This window comes from Bombus pyrosoma, linkage group LG4 (assembly GCF_014825855.1).
Source record: "Bombus pyrosoma isolate SC7728 linkage group LG4, ASM1482585v1, whole genome shotgun sequence".
Lineage (NCBI taxonomy): Eukaryota > Metazoa > Arthropoda > Insecta > Hymenoptera > Apidae > Bombus > Bombus pyrosoma.
Genome location: NC_057773.1, coordinates 11,726,960 through 11,748,113, shown reverse-complemented (window position 1 = coordinate 11,748,113; position 21,154 = coordinate 11,726,960). Strand labels below are relative to the sequence as shown.

Genomic DNA, 21,154 nt, shown 5'->3' with positions numbered 1-21,154 from the left:
AGCAAGTTTCCAACGCACCTCGAAATTGACGACATTTGCCAATTATCGTGCAAATTTACGAGTTTCAAACTCCCCTTTGATTCGTTCTCATTTTACATTCATTTTCCGTTTCCGTTCTATTCCGTTCGCCTTGCGATAAGTTATTTTCTTAAACTTAAAATAGTAATAATACTTATTTCTAATTAAAGAAAAAGATAACCTTTTTGTGCGTATATGAGAACATATGGTTACATATTACAGAGTACTGCAGAAGACGATTTTAGGATAAAAAATAACAATACTGTATAACATAAGATAAGTGAAAAAAGCAGAAAAAGAAAATACTAAATTGGTATATACAAATGATGATTAATAATTGCAAACCGCATTGCAGCTGATAGTTTGAAGAAAAGATTTACAGAAAAAGTCGATAGAATTACAAAACTAGTTGGCAATTATATATAAGTGATTAAGACAATTCTATTTGCTGTAATTAGTTCGGTGGGTTACGAGATTTAAAGAGGGTAGGATATTTAGGGAGATGAGTAGGAAGTTTTCTTTTCTTTTCAACCTCTATCCCTCTTTTACCTCTTCACACAGCTGTCCATTTCCCTAGCCGTCGATATAAATCACTTTTCTGACTGCGAATCTTAATAAAGAAATTGTGTGAAATTCAATCAAACGAATTTTACATGGTTTATTAACGGCACGTCCGATCCATTTCGACAAATTTGAGATTTTTTATTGTGAGTGCGTATTCGAAAAACGAAAACAATTTGTGATGCGTTCTTCTATTCGGTTGAACGAAACTCTATTAAACGAGCTCTATTGGATCTTATTGGACGTTTTTTAGACGAAAATAATTGGCAAAATGAACGCAATCCGCGGCAAGTCGACGTAAGCTTGTTCATATTTGTGAAACAATTTCAGCAACCCATTGTTTTGGAATCTTTTTGGAACAAGGAGCAAATGATCCCAGATACAGGCAAGTAATTAATTAGCAGGAAAGACCGATTATCATGGAGAGTTTCCAACCGCGGAAATTAGGAATGAAAAATAGGAGTTTAACAAATTTACAAAAAAACTTGGACGATTAGAAAATATTATTTTTTTTTTGTTTTCTAATTACGAATAACTATTACAAATCGATGAGAGAATTTTTTTTTCTTTACCGATAAACATTGTTGATGGTGAAATATTTTTTTGGTTATCGAAAACCGAAAAGTTACTTTTGCTTATCGGTAATGAAACAAAAAAATTCTCTTCATTGTTCGGGCTGTTTGTATAAATATAAAGGTTGAAATCTATCTGAAAAAAAATATCTTAGAATTCGAAGTGAAACGATACGGAAGATGCCATGAAAATCGCAACGAGCGTTTCTTTTCTCTCTCTCGTACGTGTATCGTCGAAGGATTCGACTTTATCCAATAGGTTGAACGCGACGCGATAATCCGTTTCTTGTCGCACAGACAAATCGCTGGTCGGGCACGATAGGCCGCTGCTAATCCTTGGTCTGATCCGAGATTAAATCGAACGCGAACGTGTCCCCGCACATTCGGCGCGCTTGATTCTTCCGTCGATGTTCTTGGGTCAAACGTTCGGAATCGCCTACGGAAATGACACTCCCTCTCCTAAGAATCCTTTCACGCATTTATTCACTAGATTGAATCGATCGATCAAGGGACAAGAACGAGAATTGTCTCGTTGTAGTAGTTCCTCGTCGCACCGCTCATACAGCGCACTGTATCGATCATCCTCCTGTCTGGGAAGGTTAAACGCGCACGGGTGCTGTTCGAAGCTTTACCTCCCCGAAAGTAATTATGTATGAATCGAACGATTGATTTGGTTAGCTCGAGTATCGGGTGATAGCAGTCTCTTGCGAGTTTCCCTGCCTTTATTTCTCATCCTCGTTTCGACATTCAACTTTTTTTCGTGGACAACATGTCGAACGAATCAATGAGAGAATCCATTGTTCACGGTATAGAGCATACAGGCCTGGCGCGCGAATTAGCGGTAACAGACCGTTTCGATTATCGATAATTCAGTGCACAAATAAAGGAGTATCTCGATGCAAACTTCAGTTCTCGACATAGAGGAAAAACGTAGTAGTAGCGATAGTAGTAGCGGTAGTAATGGTAACGGGAGTAAGAGGAATGGAAGGAGGAAAGAGCAACCGACACGCGTTTCGCTACGGAAGCTGCTACGATTTTTAAAAACAAACACAAGCTTTGCTTCCTCCCGGCTCGGTTTTGCGGTGAAAGACGAAACTCCGCGGTGATTCTTCTACCGTGGCGTTGCGCCACTTTCCTGGCTTCTGGTTTGCTCAGCGGGAGGTAACTCGAGGTCTCTCGCTCTCTCGTCCTCCCTCGCCATCTTTGCGACAATTTTCTTCCGTTTCTTCACGGTTCCCGACTCGAAACGTCCGGTCTGCCATCTGTCTGGTATCGTCTCGATCAATATCCGATTTTTATCCTTGATATCCATCGGCAAAGTTTATGTCGCATCTCGTTAAAATTTGCTTGCAACTTTCCCAGCCAATAAGAGTAGGACAAAAAGAATAAGTAGCTGCGTGACATCGATAATTACGTTACCGACGTAATTCGAGCTATCGACCTACTTAGCTCCGCTTGTTTTATCTTATATTTCCCATCCGACAGAACCGCAGATTACTTGCTCATTTCTTAACCTGCGACTCAGTGGTAATGGGAGACCATATCAGCAACGTTCTAATGGTCTTATCATTAGAGTAACAAATTAGCGAAGCGCTTTAACGAGTTTTATTTAATTTCGACATTGTATTCCTATCCCCCACTTCACGACATTTCCTCCTGCCCGATTACAAGTCATGCGTTTGATGCGCGACCGGGTAGCGGTATAATTTGCTGGGTACCATAGAGACGATCATCATCGAGCGGCCTGTATTAGTTTTTGGTGTGTTTTATTGATAGGATTGTAAATACAGTTGGCAAATTTATCGGAAATACAATCGAAATATGTATATACAGATATGTACAACGCCGATCTTGATCCCTCTCGCTGACGGGAGGGACAGTTTCACGAGTGTGCGCTGCAACATTTATTTTAAATAAGCTTAACTTCTCGAATACTCGCAGTTTTCGCTTCGAACGAAGCTGAGAAATGGTCGCTCGTATATTTCTAGGTAAAAAATAGTATGTGAACAGAAAAGGGGAGAAAAAAAAGACAACAACGTGAAAAGTGACGAAAAATAGCGCGATTAAAGCAAGTAATTCGAATGATGGGCGCGACAAAACCGAACACGGAGAAGGGTAGACGGAAACTTCTATCGGGGACTAGAAAACGTTTACTCGACTCGTTACTTTTCGTTAAAGCTTACGAGTTTATGTGCATGCGTGCTTGTTTCTTTGTAGCGTATTTGCTTGTTCGCGTTCTTTTTTCCTCTGTACGTTCCTTCCTTCATTTTATTTCTCGCAATGCATCTTACTAAATATCAATAGAGTTTATCTTACGCCTACGCGACTACTACACTTATACGTATCGATATGGATAAGAATACGACCGCGCTGATGATCGTTAGACGGAGAACATTTCGGCTTACCTACTTATCGAGAATGGCAGTCTTCGATTCTTGCTACTGGCAGTGGTTTTGCATGAGAACTCGAGAAAATTCCGCGCGTCGTAAGAATCACCGTTTGCAGAATAGAATAAATGGATATTTCGATTCGATGTCGTCCAGACATAATTTCCCTTTATAAAATTCCGTTTATTTACCGAGAAAGGTTGGCAAAATCTCGTTAAAAGATAGATCGTCTCATCGAAACGATATCGCCGAACGTGAACGATGGATCGACGGGCAATCAGTCACACGCTGGTTGCCTCGCGTGTACTTTGCGAGAGGCCACGAACCATTTACGAACGTAAAAACAAAAACTAACATGGTGATCTCGAAAAAAAGCGACAAAGTACATTTTCCAATACAGAATAAAATATCGAGTCATTGCTCGATATCCGCAGAATAAAAACTAGATTTAAATTTGAAAAATCATCGTTAGCCGGTCGTACGTCAGTTGGTCTCACCGGGGCACTCCTCGACAATCTTCTCGAGCTGACCGTTGAATTCCCTGGACGATTTGTCGGTCGGAGCCGAAGCGGAACCGAGCGAGCCGACTTCCTGCAAGAGGCCCTTCTTCAGGACACTTAGGTACCCCTAGCTCTGAATCGCGTCCGTCATGTATTCCTCGTGCAACGCCAACAGGTGACGAGGGACGTCTAAGGCTGTGTGCAAAGTGACGGTCACCCCGCGATTCAAGCTGACAGCTGGATAAAACACGCCGTACAGATCGCGAAACGCGATTCCCCCTTGCGGCTGGTCGTTGACGAAGAAACGAAGCGTATGCGTCGTGTCCAGATCCAAGAGAACGCCGACCGTCGAGCCTTGTTGCACGCCACCTTCGGTTCTTTGCGCGTGTCCCCCGCCGTGCATGAACCAAGAACGCTGCCGATCTATGTACATGCTCCAACCTTTATCGTCCTTGCCTACGGGTGAAATCGCTGTTAGAGAATTTCGGTGGCCGTCATCGGCGACGCCATATAAATCAACTCACCGAGCATTCGATCTCGCGATACTTCGGCTCTGGCTATACCGAACGCCGGATCGGTGTCGCTGTGATAACGATCGATCGTCAGCTCCCAGTAATGGACGCCCCGTGAAAATCCGACGCTCGAGAGGACGACTCGATGCTCGTACCCTTCGCAGGACGCGCTCATCGCATCCTCGGAAATTGATACCTCCTGTGGTATACCGGATGCCCCAGTCGCCCACGAGAACCACGCCACTGTTCAACAAAGCGATACGGATCCCCGTGCCGTTAAATAATCGACCGATCGATTCTGCTTGTCGCTCGGTTTCTACTCTGCCATTGTTCTCGAATGACGACCGACGAAATCGAGTGGACAAACTCGATGCGACTACTACATACTCTGGTCGATGTCGTCGTCACTCCGAGTAGTGGAAATCGAACACTGCGAGAGATAGAAACCGGAACCACGGCTAAGGCTCGCGCGATACCGATATATGTACACCGTACATACTCGTGTATACCGAAATGTCGCGGCCAAATCAGATTTTCGTTCCCGATATACTCTTGAGACGCGTATTGCTTCGATAAATCCTAGTAAACGATGAATATTCCCGAAATTGCGTCAGCGTCATCCAATCACGTCGCATACAAATATCGTCGTCGACGCCGACGAGCTGAGGTTTTCATTTATCTCGACACACGTTCTTCTAGAAATCGATCGGCCGTCGCTCCATCTCTGGTAACCGTTGATATTTGTTTGTTCCGCAACGATCTACTCTCGACGAGAAACGCATTGCGACACGACGGAGGAAATTATAGAAAGACGAGATAAAACGACGCGAGGCGAAGCGTAAGAAAGTAGAGAAAGAAAGGGAGACTCACCCTCGGCTGTCTGAAGACCGATCAACTCCGAATACTCGCCTTCCCCGGCGCTATTGAATGCCCTCACTCTGGCGTTGTACAGAGAATTGAAATGCAATCCGTCTACGGTGCAGATCGTCTCTCGGCCACAGTATACTTCCTGATCAAACACACGACGAGACAATTCATTCAGACGGCTGGATTCTCGATGGAATACAACTTCGATGCGCCTTGTATCGTTCACCAATCGTCTTACTATATTCGTCGAGCAGTGGACACGACGTTCAGTGAAAAATGTGTTATTTACCCTGAACTCGCCGCCGCACCCATCGTCCAGTTCCAATAGGTACCCTTCGATCGCAGGACCTCGTTGACCGGCGCACCCTACGATTCCGTGTCCAGGTGGAGGTTGCCAAGCGACTGTCACGCTGTTGTTTTCCGCGCTGCATTCTTCCGGTATCAATATCGGGGCTCCAGGGGCTACAAAAATTCCCAGCTACACGTCTCGAACCAGCAACCAACCGATAAAATCGGAAAGAAAGAAAGAAACACAGAGGCGACTCTTCGCTGCTTCTTGGTCCGGCGAAAGAACTTCAAACTACCCATAGATTTTCTTGCAGACTGAAACTTCCGTACGATTGGCGAACGCTCGAGAATACAATTCGGCTCGAGATATTTGCGCGAAACTCTTTTACGAAATTAAAAGCGTATAAGCACGACGTCGTTTTTGCAAACTGTCCGGACTCGGGTTAACCTTCTTGAGAGAGAAAGAGAGAGAGACAGAAAGGGGGGAGAGAGAGAGGTAAAAACGCCTGTTCAAACAAACCATACTTAAAAAAGTATACCGTGAAGTTATAGAAAAATTTGTCGTCAATAAACGGAAACGCGAGTTGGAAAGTTTCGATTCCTTCGTCCAATTACCTGCAATCGGGAATCGTTCTTCTCCTTCCGATGCTGCGTCCAACATAAGGCAAACAGTTCACATTCGGCCAATGTCACGAAACCAAGCAATTTTCGTACAATGCATCTTTCTTTGTTCTTCTTCTTACACCCTTGACAAACCAGAGATGTCGACGTTCGAAAGAGATAATAGTTATCCTTATTTTACACGTTACAAAGTACAACTCCATGTTCGGCCTTTGGTTTGTCTCGCGGTTAAGAAAGAAGAAACGAAAAGGAAGTAAATCGACGGGATCGTAATGCAGAGAAAAGCGTAAAGAAGGATCGAATCGGATCGATTCGAACGTGAAGCGGAGAGTGGGAAAAGGGAAGGAGATGAAAAAAAAGAGAGAGAGAGAGAGAGAGAGAAAGCTTACGTTTCAACTGAACAAAGGTAAGTTGATCGATAGCGCGACGCAACGGTTTGTCATCCAGAGTAAGATCGAGCAACGGCAGTCGAGCGATTTCTTGGACTCCCTCGGCGCCACCCCAAGAGCCGGCAGCGGTAGCAGCTCTGACCGAGAGCATTCCACCGATTTGGAGAAAAGCCGCGCTATCGTTTTCTTTTAAGGCTTCGATGCAAAAGGTGAGAAGCGCGGTGGTCGCCTGTAGGTGAGACGCGCATCTGGCCACTTGATCCCGCAAAGAACGCACTCTCGCCTCGCGGGTTTGCCGCGCCGCTTCGATCAGCCGAGATTTTCTCGCCTGTAAAAGACTCACCAAATTCGCCACCCTATCCTCCACCTCTTCCTCTAAGGTGACGCACTCCTCCTGTCAACATACGTGAAAATCGTCAAAGTTCGGTTCGTTCGAACGAAGAGGACGAAAGAAAAAGGCAAGCGCACCGATACGATTACACGATTCGTCGAATATTTATCGCTCCCTCGTGTACCGTAGATTCGCTGCGTGTCTTTTGTCATTTCAAACGATGATCTTTGATTGGCAACGTAGGAGCAGGACGCATAGGACGCTGAGACGAAGTATTGGAGCCGGCGTTGACGACATCGACGCGCCGATATATCAGCGTGGACAAAACGATGCGGCGGGTGCAACCAACTGGCGGAGACAGAGGCGAATGAGCGAAAGGAGCAGGAATTGTCGACACGGGAAAACGGGCGAGAAAGAGGAAAAGGAAGAAAGGGAAGCAGCTGATGTAATTATCGCGTGTATAGTCCTTCGGTAATTTCACGGAGACCAAACCCGACGGGGGGAAATTTAAAAGGAACGTTCAAGGTAAATACTCACGTGCACTTTGTCCGTCATTCCCTTGAGCCTCTGAATGAATTCCGTCGTCGAGCGGGCTCTTTCCGATAATTGTTGCAAATTTTGCGACAGCTCCGTCTGTAACCGCATCAAACGATTATCGCGTTAACGCCGAATTTGCATTTTCCCTTAACACTCTTACCGAGGCGCCGAACGAACTAGAGTATCGATTTTGTTATTCCCGTATATCCCTTCGTTCGTCTATCTGTTTGGCTGCTGGCTTTTCGATATCTACCGAACTAGACGAACGTCGCGTCGGTAGTTTGTGCCAGGGTATAATCGAGTTACTCTTGCTGGATTAGCTACGACCGCAGCTCCGTCCTAGCTAATTTCCGCAATTTTACTCGTTAACTTTCCAAAGGAAATCCTACGGACGATTGGCAATACCGCACCGCCATCGTCAAATTCTTCGGAAATTCTTCCGTTAACAAGTCGGTTACTTTTCTTATCCGTTACAGTTAGTTGGCAAGATTTTTCGATCCGCGTGTTTCCTTCGTTGACGAGATATCGGCTGGCGTATCGCGGATACCGAAACGATGCGTCGCGGCGCAGGAAACGTTAATTAAGTGGCTCGATCGAATCTCGCTGGGCTACTCGTTGTAAGTAATTGCAACAGTCGAGGGTGCTCTGATCGATCTCGCGAAGCATTCTCCTTTCTCGAGACCTCCTTTATACGCGCATCGTGTACGTATCGTTGCGAACGACGAAACTTACCGATATTCTCTCTGATGGTCGTTCGCTTTTTCCCAGCGGAATTCGTACAGAATGTAAGCCATGCACGAAGAGATTTTGTCTGTATCGTCTTCAACACCGTTTCGATCGAGAAACGGTTAACGATCGTATCGGCTTATCAAGAAACAGGTAGGGAAAATCGCTTCGCGATATCCGTTTGGTGTCGCTTAATTCTCGATGGATATCGCAAAGGAAAACTTCCTTAGGACGTCGTCGCTTATCTGTCGGAAAATCTACGAGTCGTAAGGAAGATCGCCCGTCGTTTACTTTAATCTAGAAGCGTCACGACGACGCGACAAATGTCGACGATGTCAAATTAAAAGCCAGGTCGACGACCGTTCGTTCTATCCTCTTGTTCGTAAATTACGGTGCACTGCATTTTCATCAGACAGTGATAACGTCCTTCCTTCTTTCTGCTTTGTATCGTCCTTCTTACTTAACGTTAACCAGACCAAAGTCATCGTTCGAGGTTACGAACAACACCGATGCGAAACCGAGGAAGTTAATACTTATATACTGGCGTCTATCCGTCACGTGTATAAAATCTCGGTGAATAGATGTTCGATCAACGACGCGAGATGAAAGGAAGAAAGGAAGGAAGCGATAGAGCTCCGGTATGGACTGCGTTTTATGTTACACACATATATCGATAATACGCATATCGGTATACTACGACACAGGTAGATACAAAAGACAGAAAACACCCATTTTCGAGCTGTTTCAACGACGATATCTGGCACGAAGAGGAACGGCGGCTTCGGCTGAAATCGATTGTGTTCTATTCGACCACGACTACCACTACCGGTTGGCCAACTTGCGTACATCTACGTGACAAACAGGAGCAGACAACTTTAATTCGTTCTGTTAATCGACTTCGATAACTTATGTAATATAGTGGTAGATAGACCTTGATTGATACGTCGATTGATCGAATGAACGTTTGCGCCAGATTCCAACGGCCCTCGACAGCTGTCTTTTCGCTTCACCTTGTTCAATCGTGTCGATAATGAACGTATCGTAGACGCAACCATAATCGTTACTTACAGGCCAATTGTAACTAAAAATACATCGTTCGATAAGGGATAAATTCGGTAACATTTTCACTGAAATCGAGCGAAATTATGGATTAATTGCCGAAACGTGATCACGCAATACTCGTAATCATAGTATTGTACTACCTAAGCGTAATGTACGCTTGTGTGCACACATATACATATATCGCGAGATGGCAAAGCTCCCTCATGGGGCTCCTGACAGAAACAAACCTTCGCGTTCGCCTGCAGACCCTTACACTTTCCACAGGCGTGCGCGCGTACAGCTCGCCATCGATTCACCAGAAATATCAACCCCCAGTCAAATATTCTATCTCTTTTTTACGCGCACGTATTCCTTTGCCTGTGAATCGCGACTTGCGTTATCGTTTACGTGAAAATTCGATGTATCGTGGATAAACACGTTCGAAAGATCGTAGAGTAAATTTAAAAAGACGATTAATCCCCCCCTCGCGCGCAATTTACGGCACGTGTCGTATCCTAAAGTAACGAACATAAAAGAAGTCGGCCCGTTCCTTACACACCCTACGCCACGCACGGATACTACTCTACCTCCGTATTTATTACGCGTTCCCTACCCTTAAACAGTGACTCACCACTTTTTTCAGCTTCATTCGCCATCCTTTTTCCTCGTATTTACGCTGCACGCTTCGGAATGGGATTTTTTCGTAGAAAATTCGAAACATAGAAGGCTTCTACAGCTGCGAGCCACCGGAGCATCTTCGAATGCGTAAGCAAAAAATTTGCAAGTTATCACGACGGTATTTTTAGAAGATGAAAGGGAAGGAAACGAAGCGACCGCAACTCGTACTTACACGTCGTGGACGACGAACCATAAGACGGCTCGTTCCTTGAACCATAACGGCACCACATACCATTCGATCATTCTCTGCTACGAAAGATGTTTCCAACGAACCGAATAGCGTTTATCGAGACTGCAGAAAGAGAAATTTATTCAGGTATGAAACGAGGGAACCAGAAGGGAGCAAATAGGAGGGGGAAAGAGGGGGAGAGAAAGAGCAACTTATCGACTCGACTAGGGTGCATTTTCCATCGTTAAATTCAGAATGAAACACGCCGATTCAGTTGGAGGGGAATCAAAGGACGAGTAATAGAGAAAAGGAAAGAGAATGCGGGGGCGCTGGCGAGGAAATCTTCACGCCATGGCACGCCACGGCACATTTCGTGTGTAGCAGCACTATGTAATAAGACGTGCGTTTTCATCCTTACCTAGCCTCTGACCCTATGCGTGCATCGCGCATCACTTTATCACAACCGATCAAGCCGCCATAAATATCTAAGACATTCTACCGACATTTGTATGAATAGTACTTTCGACGCTTCTCTCTACTAACGAATTCACCGGCCAACTCTGCATATATCGGTAATTCAACATCTGATAATTACGATGTTATATCGAATTCTCTGCTATGCACGGTGACAAAATGGGATCACCTAAAAAACGATGGATCAACGCAGAAAAGAAAATACGCAACGGCTCGATGTTGCGTTACTTATTCGATGTAAGCGAATAAATTGCGCGAAAACTAGGCGTTTCGACAGTAAAAGCGTATGGTGCAAGAGCACCTCGTGCGCATACTTTTTTCCAATACGCACGTCTACGCACGCGTATACGTACCTTTTGTTTATTTACCTACAGGAGGACCCATACAGAGTATCAAAGTCTGGCACTGTTTCAAGAACTATTTTCGTTTGTAAGCTCTCGCGTCCCCGTTGCACTTTCCGTTTCCCCTTCATCTTCGCCTCGTAATTCTCTTACCGCGATTCCCAATTCCCCTTTTTCCCCGAAATTCGCCGAAATTCGCCGTAATAACGCGTCTACCAATTTTTGGAAAAGTCCTTCGAAGCGAATGCCGGGCACTGCTTCAAGTTCGAACGTACGATACACAGATTTTCGTTTCTGGCCCTGAAATTTATACGCGGGTAGTCTTCTTCCGTCGACCATCTGTCAGCCATAGAACTCAATTCCATCCACCCTCTTCATCTTCTTCGCGTGCGTTCCCAACCACTTACATGACCCTTTCTACTTTCACCGCGTTTATTTAGAACGTCCACGTTCTCCGCTTTATCTCAAGATGTCAATTTTCGTGAAATATTCGCGCTCTCTATCTCTCTAAAAACGTCCCTCCTTATCCCAAGCTGGACGAAATGTATTATCATCCTCGATAGCATGATCCTCGTGCAATGACATATCGACGGCACAACTGGACGACTAATATCTGGCTCGTGAACAGACGAGATTCCATACCGACATTATTTCAATTGCAGCATCGAACCATTACCACCGATTTATTACGTGACAAATATCGGGGCTTCGTAAACCAAACGAACTTTATAGATAGCGCTTGATCGAACTGACTGGATGGACCTTGAACGGAATAACGCTTGTTCGCTTTATGTTGCATTTTTCGCTATAAATACGAGGCGTTTGCCAAAACGAACATAGTCTTAAAATACTCGGTGAGAAATAAAACCATATTAAACGTTATTAGAGACGACGTCGTTTCAAAGCCGTTTTCGTTTCGAGGCGGTACATTAAATCGCGTCGCAAAGAAAGAGAGAAAAAAAGGGAGGGAAAAGATATTAAAGAAGAAAGGAAAAGAGAGGTGAAGAAGGAAAGAAGCAACAACCACAGACGTAGAGCCGTAGCCACAATCGTAGAGCCACAACAGTCGTGGCATTAACGAAGACGCGGTCGGCCGTTCTAGCCTTTCCTCGAGGATTCATCTCTGTTCCATGGTATCGTCGTCGACAGCTAACAAACCAGCTGCTAGTCACGCATATGAAAGGCATCTTACGTTGTATGTGTATGTACGTACACGTACACAACTACATGAGCCATTTTCCGACAAGTTTCCATTTATGGAATCTAATGATACGCGACTCGTCTAGAAGGTTTCGCGTACTTGGGTATTCACTTTTGCCAAGACATCGGTCTTTCGATTTTCTACCCGTTCCTCTATACCTTTCAAGCTGTTACTCTCGCTCGAGACTTATCCGAGCTCTATCGCGTTACCGATGAAACAATGAGACGTCGCGTCGTTTTATCGTCTTACTGCCTCATCAAAATCATCGCATCAAGGATAGCTGCGTGAGAACGAGATGAAATAGCCGTGCGTACACGCGAAAGGATACGAGAACAGAATCGAATATCGAGGGGTGAAAATATAATAAGAACACTTGTCGAGAACACGATGCGCGCTCCAATTTCTTCTATGCTCTCGATTGTACGCGGAAAGGCCACGTGTGGACGACCTCTTTTCTTCAGATTCATCGAGCCCCATTCTCGTTTCGAAGAATCGAACAATACAAATTTTACGCTCCCATGGCAAGCCGGATGCGATCACGATTACGCGAACAATTAGTCGAGGAAACGTACCCTTTTCTCTTTTTCTAAACACATACGCGCTTATATATGCCGGCTTAATAACGGATATGCATCGATCGCGCGATTATTCGTTAGGTTATCGCATCCTGCAACATTGATTCCTTAAAATTACACAGAAAGGCACAAAGAGGTAAAGAACTATATCCGTGATATTCGAATTTTGTTGAGAGACGCGCTCGTGACGCAGCTGCAAATAACGAGAAACTATGCCGCTAGTATAGTATAGTATAGCACGTTGTCGCGATGCGACATGCTTTTTTATCCTATTCACATGGAATCGTCGATAGAAGGCGATCGATCGATAAACGAAACGAACAGCAAGATCGCGAAAACGATGTAAACAGATGAGTGTCCGGAAGTTTGGAAGAATCATCGCGTCACGGATATAGAGCGATATATCCAGCGTAAGTCGATCCAATATTTTCCTCGACTTTTCTCTCGCTTTAGCTGCGGCGGCGGTCGTTAGTCCCTAGTTGCCGCATGTACCAAAATAGTCACAATGATCGTGCTTCGTAAATGAACTTAGAACTAGTTTCGTCAAGGTCACTGACAACCAAGGGCGAAGACAGTAGAGATAATGCTTGTCTAATATCAGAGCCGTATCGTTCTGTTCCATTATCCGTAGAAACGTCGCGACGATGGAGATTCGTCGATATTCGTTGGCCAAGAATAAAAGACAAAAAGACTTACCTTTTGAGCCTTGCAGGCTGCGGCTAACGGCAGTACATCATGGGGATGGGCTGCGTGACGATCCCGAAGACAAAGAGCGCATATTGCGATCTTGCAAAGAGCGCAGTAAAGCGTCAACGTTTCGCCGTTGTGATCGGTACATAGTGGTGTAGTTTCCATGGCAGGGCCGCGAGCACCTCTACCTCCACCGTTCGATTGCCAGCTGCCCCGAGGCGGGCCCAGATTGTGCGTTGCCAAAGGTCCCCTTTTCGGATGACATGATTCTCTGCATCCGTCGCAATACAACACCTGAAACAACCGCCGTCGAATCTTTTAGTTTTCATCGAAATTTTATCTTTCGTCTGCACAGAACATCGATTCGCCGATCCTATCTGATCAATAAGTTCGGAAAGGTAAATAAACACACGTAAAAATGCTACTCTTGGTTTCGTCTCGACATCTTCACGCGCCAGATGCGTTTCCTTATTTTCGACTCGACACTTATCAATCGTAATCATCGAGAAACGTAAAAACGTAAGAATAAAGAAAGGAATATTTTTAATCGCGTAATTACGTAGCAGGTTATCGTGCCATTGAAACAAACTGACGGATGACGTATGGACATTTGCATACGCGTTTTACTCGCGTGTACGTCAAAGTTTATAGCGGATACATTCACGGTGATCGGATGGATATAGAAAAAGGTAGAAGAATAGAAGAATCGGGAGAAGAAGAAAGGAAACGCGAGGAAAGAAAAGCAAAGAGGAGTGTTAACCAACCTCGCATTGCTCGCAGGCGACAGTTGCGTCCCGAGGTTCGGCTTCGCACATTTGACATTGCAGTCTCGTGTTTCTCGATTCTTGATATTTCTCTACGATATGTTGCATCGCCCTGTACTTGGGCAAGTTGTGAGCCCCTCCTTCATCAAAGTAAACGGTTTTCTGACAAACGGGACAGGAGAGACACAAAGTGCCTCCTGACGGTGGAAAGCCTCCGTTTCCGGGTGTGCCAACATAGCTTCCTGGTCGCGAGCTGGTCGACGTACTGCTGCACACCACTCCGGAATCCGTCTCGGAAAGAATCGAGAGTTTATCGGCTTCCTGATCGGATCCTGGCGCGTTCGACGAATCGGTTGTCGACTCCGGGGGAGAATCCGGGGGTGCTTGCAGATTAACCGCGCACGCCAGACAAAGGGCATGCCAACAGGGTAAAAGTACCGGCTCGACAAATAATTCTTTGCAACATGGGCATCGTAGCTCGTCCTCCATCCTCGCGAGTCCTCGCGAATCTTCACGACGAGAGAAAGACTCGTCGCGCGCGCGCCTTCTAAGTACGAGTACTTACTTCTCGCTGACCTCCACCAACCGTTTGCTGACTCTCTTCCAATCCCTGCACTCTCAGCTTCTTCTCTATTTCGATCACGCTCTTTCTTCTTTCGCAATTCTTTTGAACGTTCCCGCTACGCTTTCTTGTATTTCCTATGATCTCTCTCCTGCAACATACCTTTCTTTCCACACCTACAGCAATATTATGCTCCTTCGTCCAACGAAAATAATGACGCGCGGCGATGTACCGCTTTTTCACTCCGGAAAACTAGAAATTTTATTTCGATGGCGGCTTCTCGATTCATTCGTTACAATGATACACCACCAGAACGGTGTACCCTCTTCTTTCAAAGTGAATCACATTCGTTCGGGGAAATCATTTCGTATCTTCTCTTTCTTTCGATTATCCTTCGTCCATCGATTGCACGTACATCACATGCGATCCATAAAAGTACCGACTTTACATTTTTCACTGATCCAGTTTGCAAGAGACGCCCAACGCAACTCCTGTATATCTTACTTCTTCTCAACTAAGTCCACTCAAATTTCGATTCGATTCGTTCTTCAAATTACTACCGCGATTACACCAATTTATCATTTAAATAAGTATGTAAATCTATTATTTCGTTTCAGTTTTATAAATACCGGCACAACAAATTCACCATACGACACACATTGCGAGACGTCACCGGGTTGACTGACTCCAGACGCCGTAGTACCTTTGCGCATCGTAGACGCGCACTGTGGTTCAGGGACGACATTTGCCATTTACCACCCGGTCATCATACAGAATATTCATTTTTTACTATTTTCACGTCTCTTTTGTATCTATTCCTTTTATATACCCACTAATATGTAATATACATACATACATATATACATATATATAGACGTACTATTTTTCGTGATTCATTTATGCATCTCTAAAAACGCGTCATTAATATCGTTAGACTTTTAGACGATGTAAGTATACATGTACATAGATAGCCGTAAAAATCATGTAAGAGCCACTGGTAATCACAAATGACACATACTTCCCTGTTTTTTCGTCATATTCTATTGAAAAGAGTTGCAAATGGTCCACGTTATTTGCTATATAATTATTATAACATAAACAATTTTGTCAAATTTTCATTTCAATGACATTTTTTCGATATTCCTCGTCCATCAACTTTTTAAATAACTCAGGATGTACGCACTTAAACGTGTGCTACTTGAAATTCGATCACAACAAGCAACAAATTTTCATCGTATCTCGTTCGCTCATGGACCTAAAAAAAGATCGATGGTAACTAGGAAAGACAAAAGAATGTTGGTGAAGGAAAATTCGTACGTAAATAAAGAAAAATAAATTCAGATTGCTAGATTCTCGATTACATCGTCTTGTGTCTCATAATTTTAAGTAAAATAACAAAATAAGTTTATTTATTTCTTTCCACATCAATCCTCTCCTTCGCTTTTAATCGATACGATAAAATTCACGTATCCACGTGCAAGGATAATTACGAAATTAATGATATGAAAAGAAACCCGTAGAGGCGCCACATACTAGGTAATACTACACAACTTTATCAAGCGACATCAGGCACACACTGAAAATTGACGTCACAACTATGTATATATTTGTTGGTTCAGTAAGCGAAAAAATGTACGATTAGGAGATATTTCACGTAGAATATCATATGAGATGACAGTTTTTCGAAAATTTGCAGGTAAGAGAATGCTTCATGGTCCGCTTAGTTATTCTTCCTTCATTGTTGGTTAACGCACGTGTTTTTTATCATATCTGTATATGTATATACCTTGTTAAAAGTATCATTGAAAGCTTGGTAACGCAAATTACCGAAAGGTTAATCGAATAAACACGTATTTTTGTGCAAACATATACATCTAAACGTAATGTTAATTTTTGATAACGGTGTTTCTTTAAACTCAATCGAATTCAAGCATGACACGCCATAACACATGATTTCCGAAATATCAAATCCGTATCAATATATATACATGTTTAACGCATACTTGGAAAAATTATTTTCTCAGAGTTTCGAATAAAACTGATTCTCATCTCTCTTTTTTTTAGCAAAATTTCATGTGGTTGATCACTGTACAAAATCAAATATGTTTGCACTGTTGACAAAAAGAATTTCGTTACCGCAACTTATTTGTGCATATCGTTGTAGATCCACTTCCAGGTTAGTCGATTTTATGAAGTGTAATACATATACCTTCTTATTTATTCAACCTGAATTGATATTAATCCAAAAGAAATATCGTAAACAGAGACGGTCTGGGACGTACAGTTTTACCGGGATATTATCAACACGACTGGCCCTCTATTTTTAGTTCATTAATTAAATTTTAGGTAGAGTGCCACCTAATCCGTACCGACCCACAGGGATTTTTCCCAATTTCCCCGATGTCCCCGACCAGTCCGCTGCTGATCGCAAATTTAAAAACGAACTAACATACAGCGCGCAACTTTCAAATTGCACGAATTAAATGAAATTATAAATACATATTATTTGTAACTAAATAATTTCAGTGCAGAATCATGTGGCGCGTTTGACTTAGTTATCGTTGGAGGTGGCATTGTTGGATGCGCCACTGCACGAGAAATGTTAATAAGACATCCTACCTTAAAGATGGCGATCGTTGAGAAAGAAAACGCTCTGGCGATGCATCAAACAGGACACAATAGCGGTGTAGTACACGCTGGAATTTATTACAAACCTGGCAGTATGAAAGTAAAAACATAGCAGCAATTGCATGTTTCTTAACGTGTCTCCTCTTCTTTCCTTTTAAAAGAAATATTGCTTTGTTCGACTACAATATGACATTTTTAACTGCACAGTAGAATAACGCTTCGTTAAGAGATTTTTGATCCGGCAGGAACTGATTGCAGGCAAAACTATGCGTGGAAGGTTTAAAGCTATCCTATGAATACTTCTGCAAACACGATATACCTCACAACAAAGTTGGAAAACTTATAGTAGCTCAAAATAAAGACCAAATTAAAAAATTGGACGATTTATATGATCGAGGAATAAAAAATAACGTACCGGATCTCCAGTTAGTTGGGAAAGATTGTATATCGAAATACGAAGCTAAATGTCAAGTATTAAAATTATTGTTTTGTTTTTGTAATCATAAAAATAAGAAACATATATATATATATATAATGATAAGAGAAAACTATTTCGAGTTTCAAACTGTACAGGGAGAAAAAGCACTATGGTCACCGTGGACAGGTATAGTCGATTGGGCGGTGGTTTGTAAATATTTTGCCAATGAATTTCAAAAAATGGGCGGGAAAGTATATTTAAATTACGAAGTTACCGGTTTCTCGGAAATGACAGAATCTAAAGGCAAGGAAGACTTATCTCCGATTTTAGTACAATCGAAAGATAAAGTACGTTTAGATATTACGCGCAAGTCCTATAGTTTATCATGCGCAACTTTTTTTTATCTTGTTGTTATATCACAGTGTATACCGACAAAATATGTGTTAACGTGTGCTGGTTTACACTCGGATCGTCTAGCAGTAATGACAGGATGTGATCTTAGTCCACGTATCGTTCCATTCCGAGGCGAATACTTGTTGCTGAGCGATAGCAAAAGGCATTTATGCACCACCAATATATATCCTGTTCCAGACCCTAGATTCCCGTTTTTGGGCGTTCATTTTACTCCTAGAGTCAATGGCGAAATATGGCTTGGACCAAACGCAGTTTTAGCATTTGCCAGAGAGGGTTATCGGTACATAAGCTAATAAGTTTTAATTGTATATGATATTTGAATATGCAATTATTCATTATGACATATTCTTAGGTGGCGCGATATAAATATAAGAGACTGTATAGAAATGGCAAAATTTCCTGGATTGTATAAACTCTGTTTCCGCTACTTTATACCAGGATGCAAAGAAATGATTAAATCAATTTTTTATCCACTTGCAGTCAGAGATTTGCAAAAATTTATTCCCGAAGTATCCTTTAGAGACGTAAAAAGGTAAACAAAAGACTCTAATATTTCATATTTTATCCTATCGCGGCCAATCGATCATTTTTAATGCGTTTATTTACTTACACAGAGGACCAGCGGGTGTTAGAGCACAGGCATTGGACAATAATGGTAATTTAGTAGACGATTTTGTATTCGATGGAGGGAAAGGTAGTATCGGTGGTAGAGTGATGCATTGTCGTAACGCACCTTCTCCAGCGGCAACCAGCGCCATGGCAATAGCTAAATTTATTGCCGATAAACTGGAAACTGATTTCAAGCTTTAACGAGCCTGTAAACTTTAATTTTTAGTTAGAAGGAAATTTAAATAATGAATATTCAAATTCATTGTGTCCAATAATACATGCAAAATTGAAAATTTATGTTTTATGAGAATAAGTATGTGTGAAGATGTATGCACGAAAATAACTTGTGTTTATGATTCGTGTATACGTATGTTGTAACATGCAAAAAAACATATTTTGTGGTTTTCATCGAACAAAACATTCTTATTACGAAGAAAATTCTCTAAAAATAATATTTTAACTTATGTCATAATATTATTGTAACAAGATACAATAATTCTACTATCCATCTTTTTCACTTTTCTCCTTTCCTTTCCTTCCCCTTCCTTTCCTTTCCTTTCTTCTTTTATTATTTGCCTCCTTTGTCTTATTGATTATTTCGGGAATTTTTTAGTCTATATAATTAGCATTATCGAATAGAAATATGAAAATTGCTAATTTTACGTTCATCGTCGTCGCGACGTTGATAGAACGTAAAGCATAGAATTTGAGTAAGTGGAAAGATATGACTTTAAACTCCATCGTGATAATTTGAAAAAATTTAAGGCTGAGGTATCTCTCATAATCTGCTTAAAAATGCAATTGCATTTATATGAAATTATTAAATTATTTTAAACCCTGTTCCTGATATAATGAGACGCGAATTTGCAAAGTCCCAAGCTGCAGTCGTGTGGAACCCCATATTCGAAAGAACAACTCCATATTCACTTAAAGCAAACATGGAATAAACTGCAACGAAATGAGCGCATCTCATGAATACCTACTATTGTTTACTTGGTTCTGCTGAAATCAATTGACTCACCTAGAGGTTCGCAATATTTATTGTGCCTATAAAAAAAGTAACAGGCAAATATTATACAGACTAAATTTAACATCATGGATCTTCGCTTCCACTTTAAAGAAGTAGCTTCGTAGGATTCCTTAGCAATGTTACGACAATTTCTCATGATAAAATATGCTATCTGCATATGAATAAAAGACGTTATTAAAAACGTTATGAAAGATAATTTGTGGAAGGCTGAAATAATATAAATTATGTTTTATATTTCAAACATATATCACGCACTGACATCTTTTATACGTACCATAATTTTCAACAGACGTCCAAAAACTTAATGTTACAAGAGATATGTTTTCAACAGCATAGGTAACTGTCACAATATTACAAATACTTTGTGCCCATTTATAGATATGTTCTTTATAATAACGACGATACATTACTAATACTAAAATTCGTATCAAAGCCTGTATGGCTATTGCAATTTTCCAAACATCCCTTTGTGGTCTATAATGTCCAATAGCAGCAGAGACAGATGGTAAAAAGTTATAAACCTAGCACAGAAGATAATATTACATACATACAAACACACGTGAGCGCGCACGCACACACAACTTATGCTTGTGTAAATATTTTCGTAATTTTATACCAGCATGGAAAATATAGTTACCTTACAATGAGTAGAGGTAGAATGCTCAAAATTGTATACGATAGACCATATAATACAAAATGTAAATGCGAAAAAGGGCAGAGATACGGTAAACCATGCTACTTTAGCAAAAGGTAAAACGAATCGCGCTTTCAACATGTCGCCTTCCACTAGCGGAAGATATTCTGACCCTATTCTGGACTTGTTCATCGTATTATATTCTAGATTATAATTTACGTCATCGAAAACCAGTCTGATACTCTTAATAGGCTAAAGTGCAAAACGTTTTATCGGTACGCGTAACACGCGTTCCGTTTTTCTTTTTCTTATTACTTTGCTCGGTGTTAAATACAAAATGTCATATCGAATCGAATAATCATTGTGAAATTTCGAAGAAAGACAATTTAACGCGGCGGACAATTTCGATTCTTTTGTCATTAACATTTTTCACATGAGATTTGAGGAAAGGCACAATAATATCATCTTAACGCAAATATAATCGATCACTCGTCGCATGCACGATACTCTACACGACATACACCATGACGCGTAAAAGACGAGAGTACACAAACTAAAATTCTCTACAATGTTTCATACTTCCAATCCCAGATGGCGCTAGTTGATCACTTGCTATT

General features: G+C 42.1%; 3 protein-coding genes across 8 annotated transcripts; 1 reads left to right on the top strand and 2 right to left on the bottom strand.

Annotated features, from left to right (window-relative positions):
* Positions 1-2,900: 2,900 nt before the first annotated feature.
* On the bottom strand, positions 2,901-19,010 carry LOC122566976 (E3 ubiquitin-protein ligase TRIM9). 4 transcript variants are annotated; one of them, XM_043724989.1, is made up of 11 exons: positions 18,875-19,010; positions 15,823-16,059; positions 14,243-15,711; positions 13,485-13,772; positions 7,584-7,679; positions 6,716-7,109; positions 6,321-6,353; positions 5,707-5,879; positions 5,421-5,559; positions 4,563-4,793; positions 2,901-4,494 (listed from the first exon to the last, which is right to left on the bottom strand). In XM_043724989.1, exons 3-11 carry the CDS (start codon positions 14,729-14,731, stop codon positions 4,166-4,168), a joined length of 2,172 nt encoding a protein of 723 aa, XP_043580924.1. In that variant the 5' UTR covers positions 14,732-15,711; positions 15,823-16,059; positions 18,875-19,010; the 3' UTR covers positions 2,901-4,165. The 4 variants fall into 4 exon arrangements, with proteins under 4 accessions (XP_043580924.1, XP_043580926.1, XP_043580925.1 ...); XM_043724991.1 differs by lacking the exon at positions 18,875-19,010 and adding an exon at positions 17,014-17,310; XM_043724990.1 differs by having other exon boundaries at positions 14,243-16,059.
* Positions 16,139-19,374, top strand: LOC122566980 (L-2-hydroxyglutarate dehydrogenase, mitochondrial). Of its 3 annotated transcripts, XM_043725002.1 has the most exons (8): positions 16,139-16,500; positions 16,869-16,980; positions 17,331-17,532; positions 17,691-17,903; positions 18,006-18,197; positions 18,273-18,544; positions 18,617-18,796; positions 18,879-19,374. In XM_043725002.1, the coding sequence occupies exons 1-8, from the start codon at positions 16,476-16,478 to the stop codon at positions 19,072-19,074; spliced, it is 1,392 nt and encodes a 463-aa protein (XP_043580937.1). In that variant the 5' UTR covers positions 16,139-16,475; the 3' UTR covers positions 19,075-19,374. The 3 variants fall into 3 exon arrangements, with proteins under 3 accessions (XP_043580937.1, XP_043580938.1, XP_043580939.1); XM_043725003.1 differs by lacking the exon at positions 16,869-16,980 and having other exon boundaries at positions 16,145-16,500; XM_043725004.1 differs by lacking the exon at positions 16,139-16,500 and having other exon boundaries at positions 17,336-17,532.
* LOC122566986 (post-GPI attachment to proteins factor 2-like) lies at positions 19,300-21,049 on the bottom strand. Its single transcript, XM_043725012.1, has 4 exons — positions 20,541-21,049; positions 20,178-20,424; positions 19,895-20,110; positions 19,300-19,821 (listed from the first exon to the last, which is right to left on the bottom strand). Exons 1-4 carry the CDS (start codon positions 20,727-20,729, stop codon positions 19,694-19,696), a joined length of 780 nt encoding a protein of 259 aa, XP_043580947.1. The 5' UTR covers positions 20,730-21,049; the 3' UTR covers positions 19,300-19,693.
* Positions 21,050-21,154: the final 105 nt, after the last annotated feature.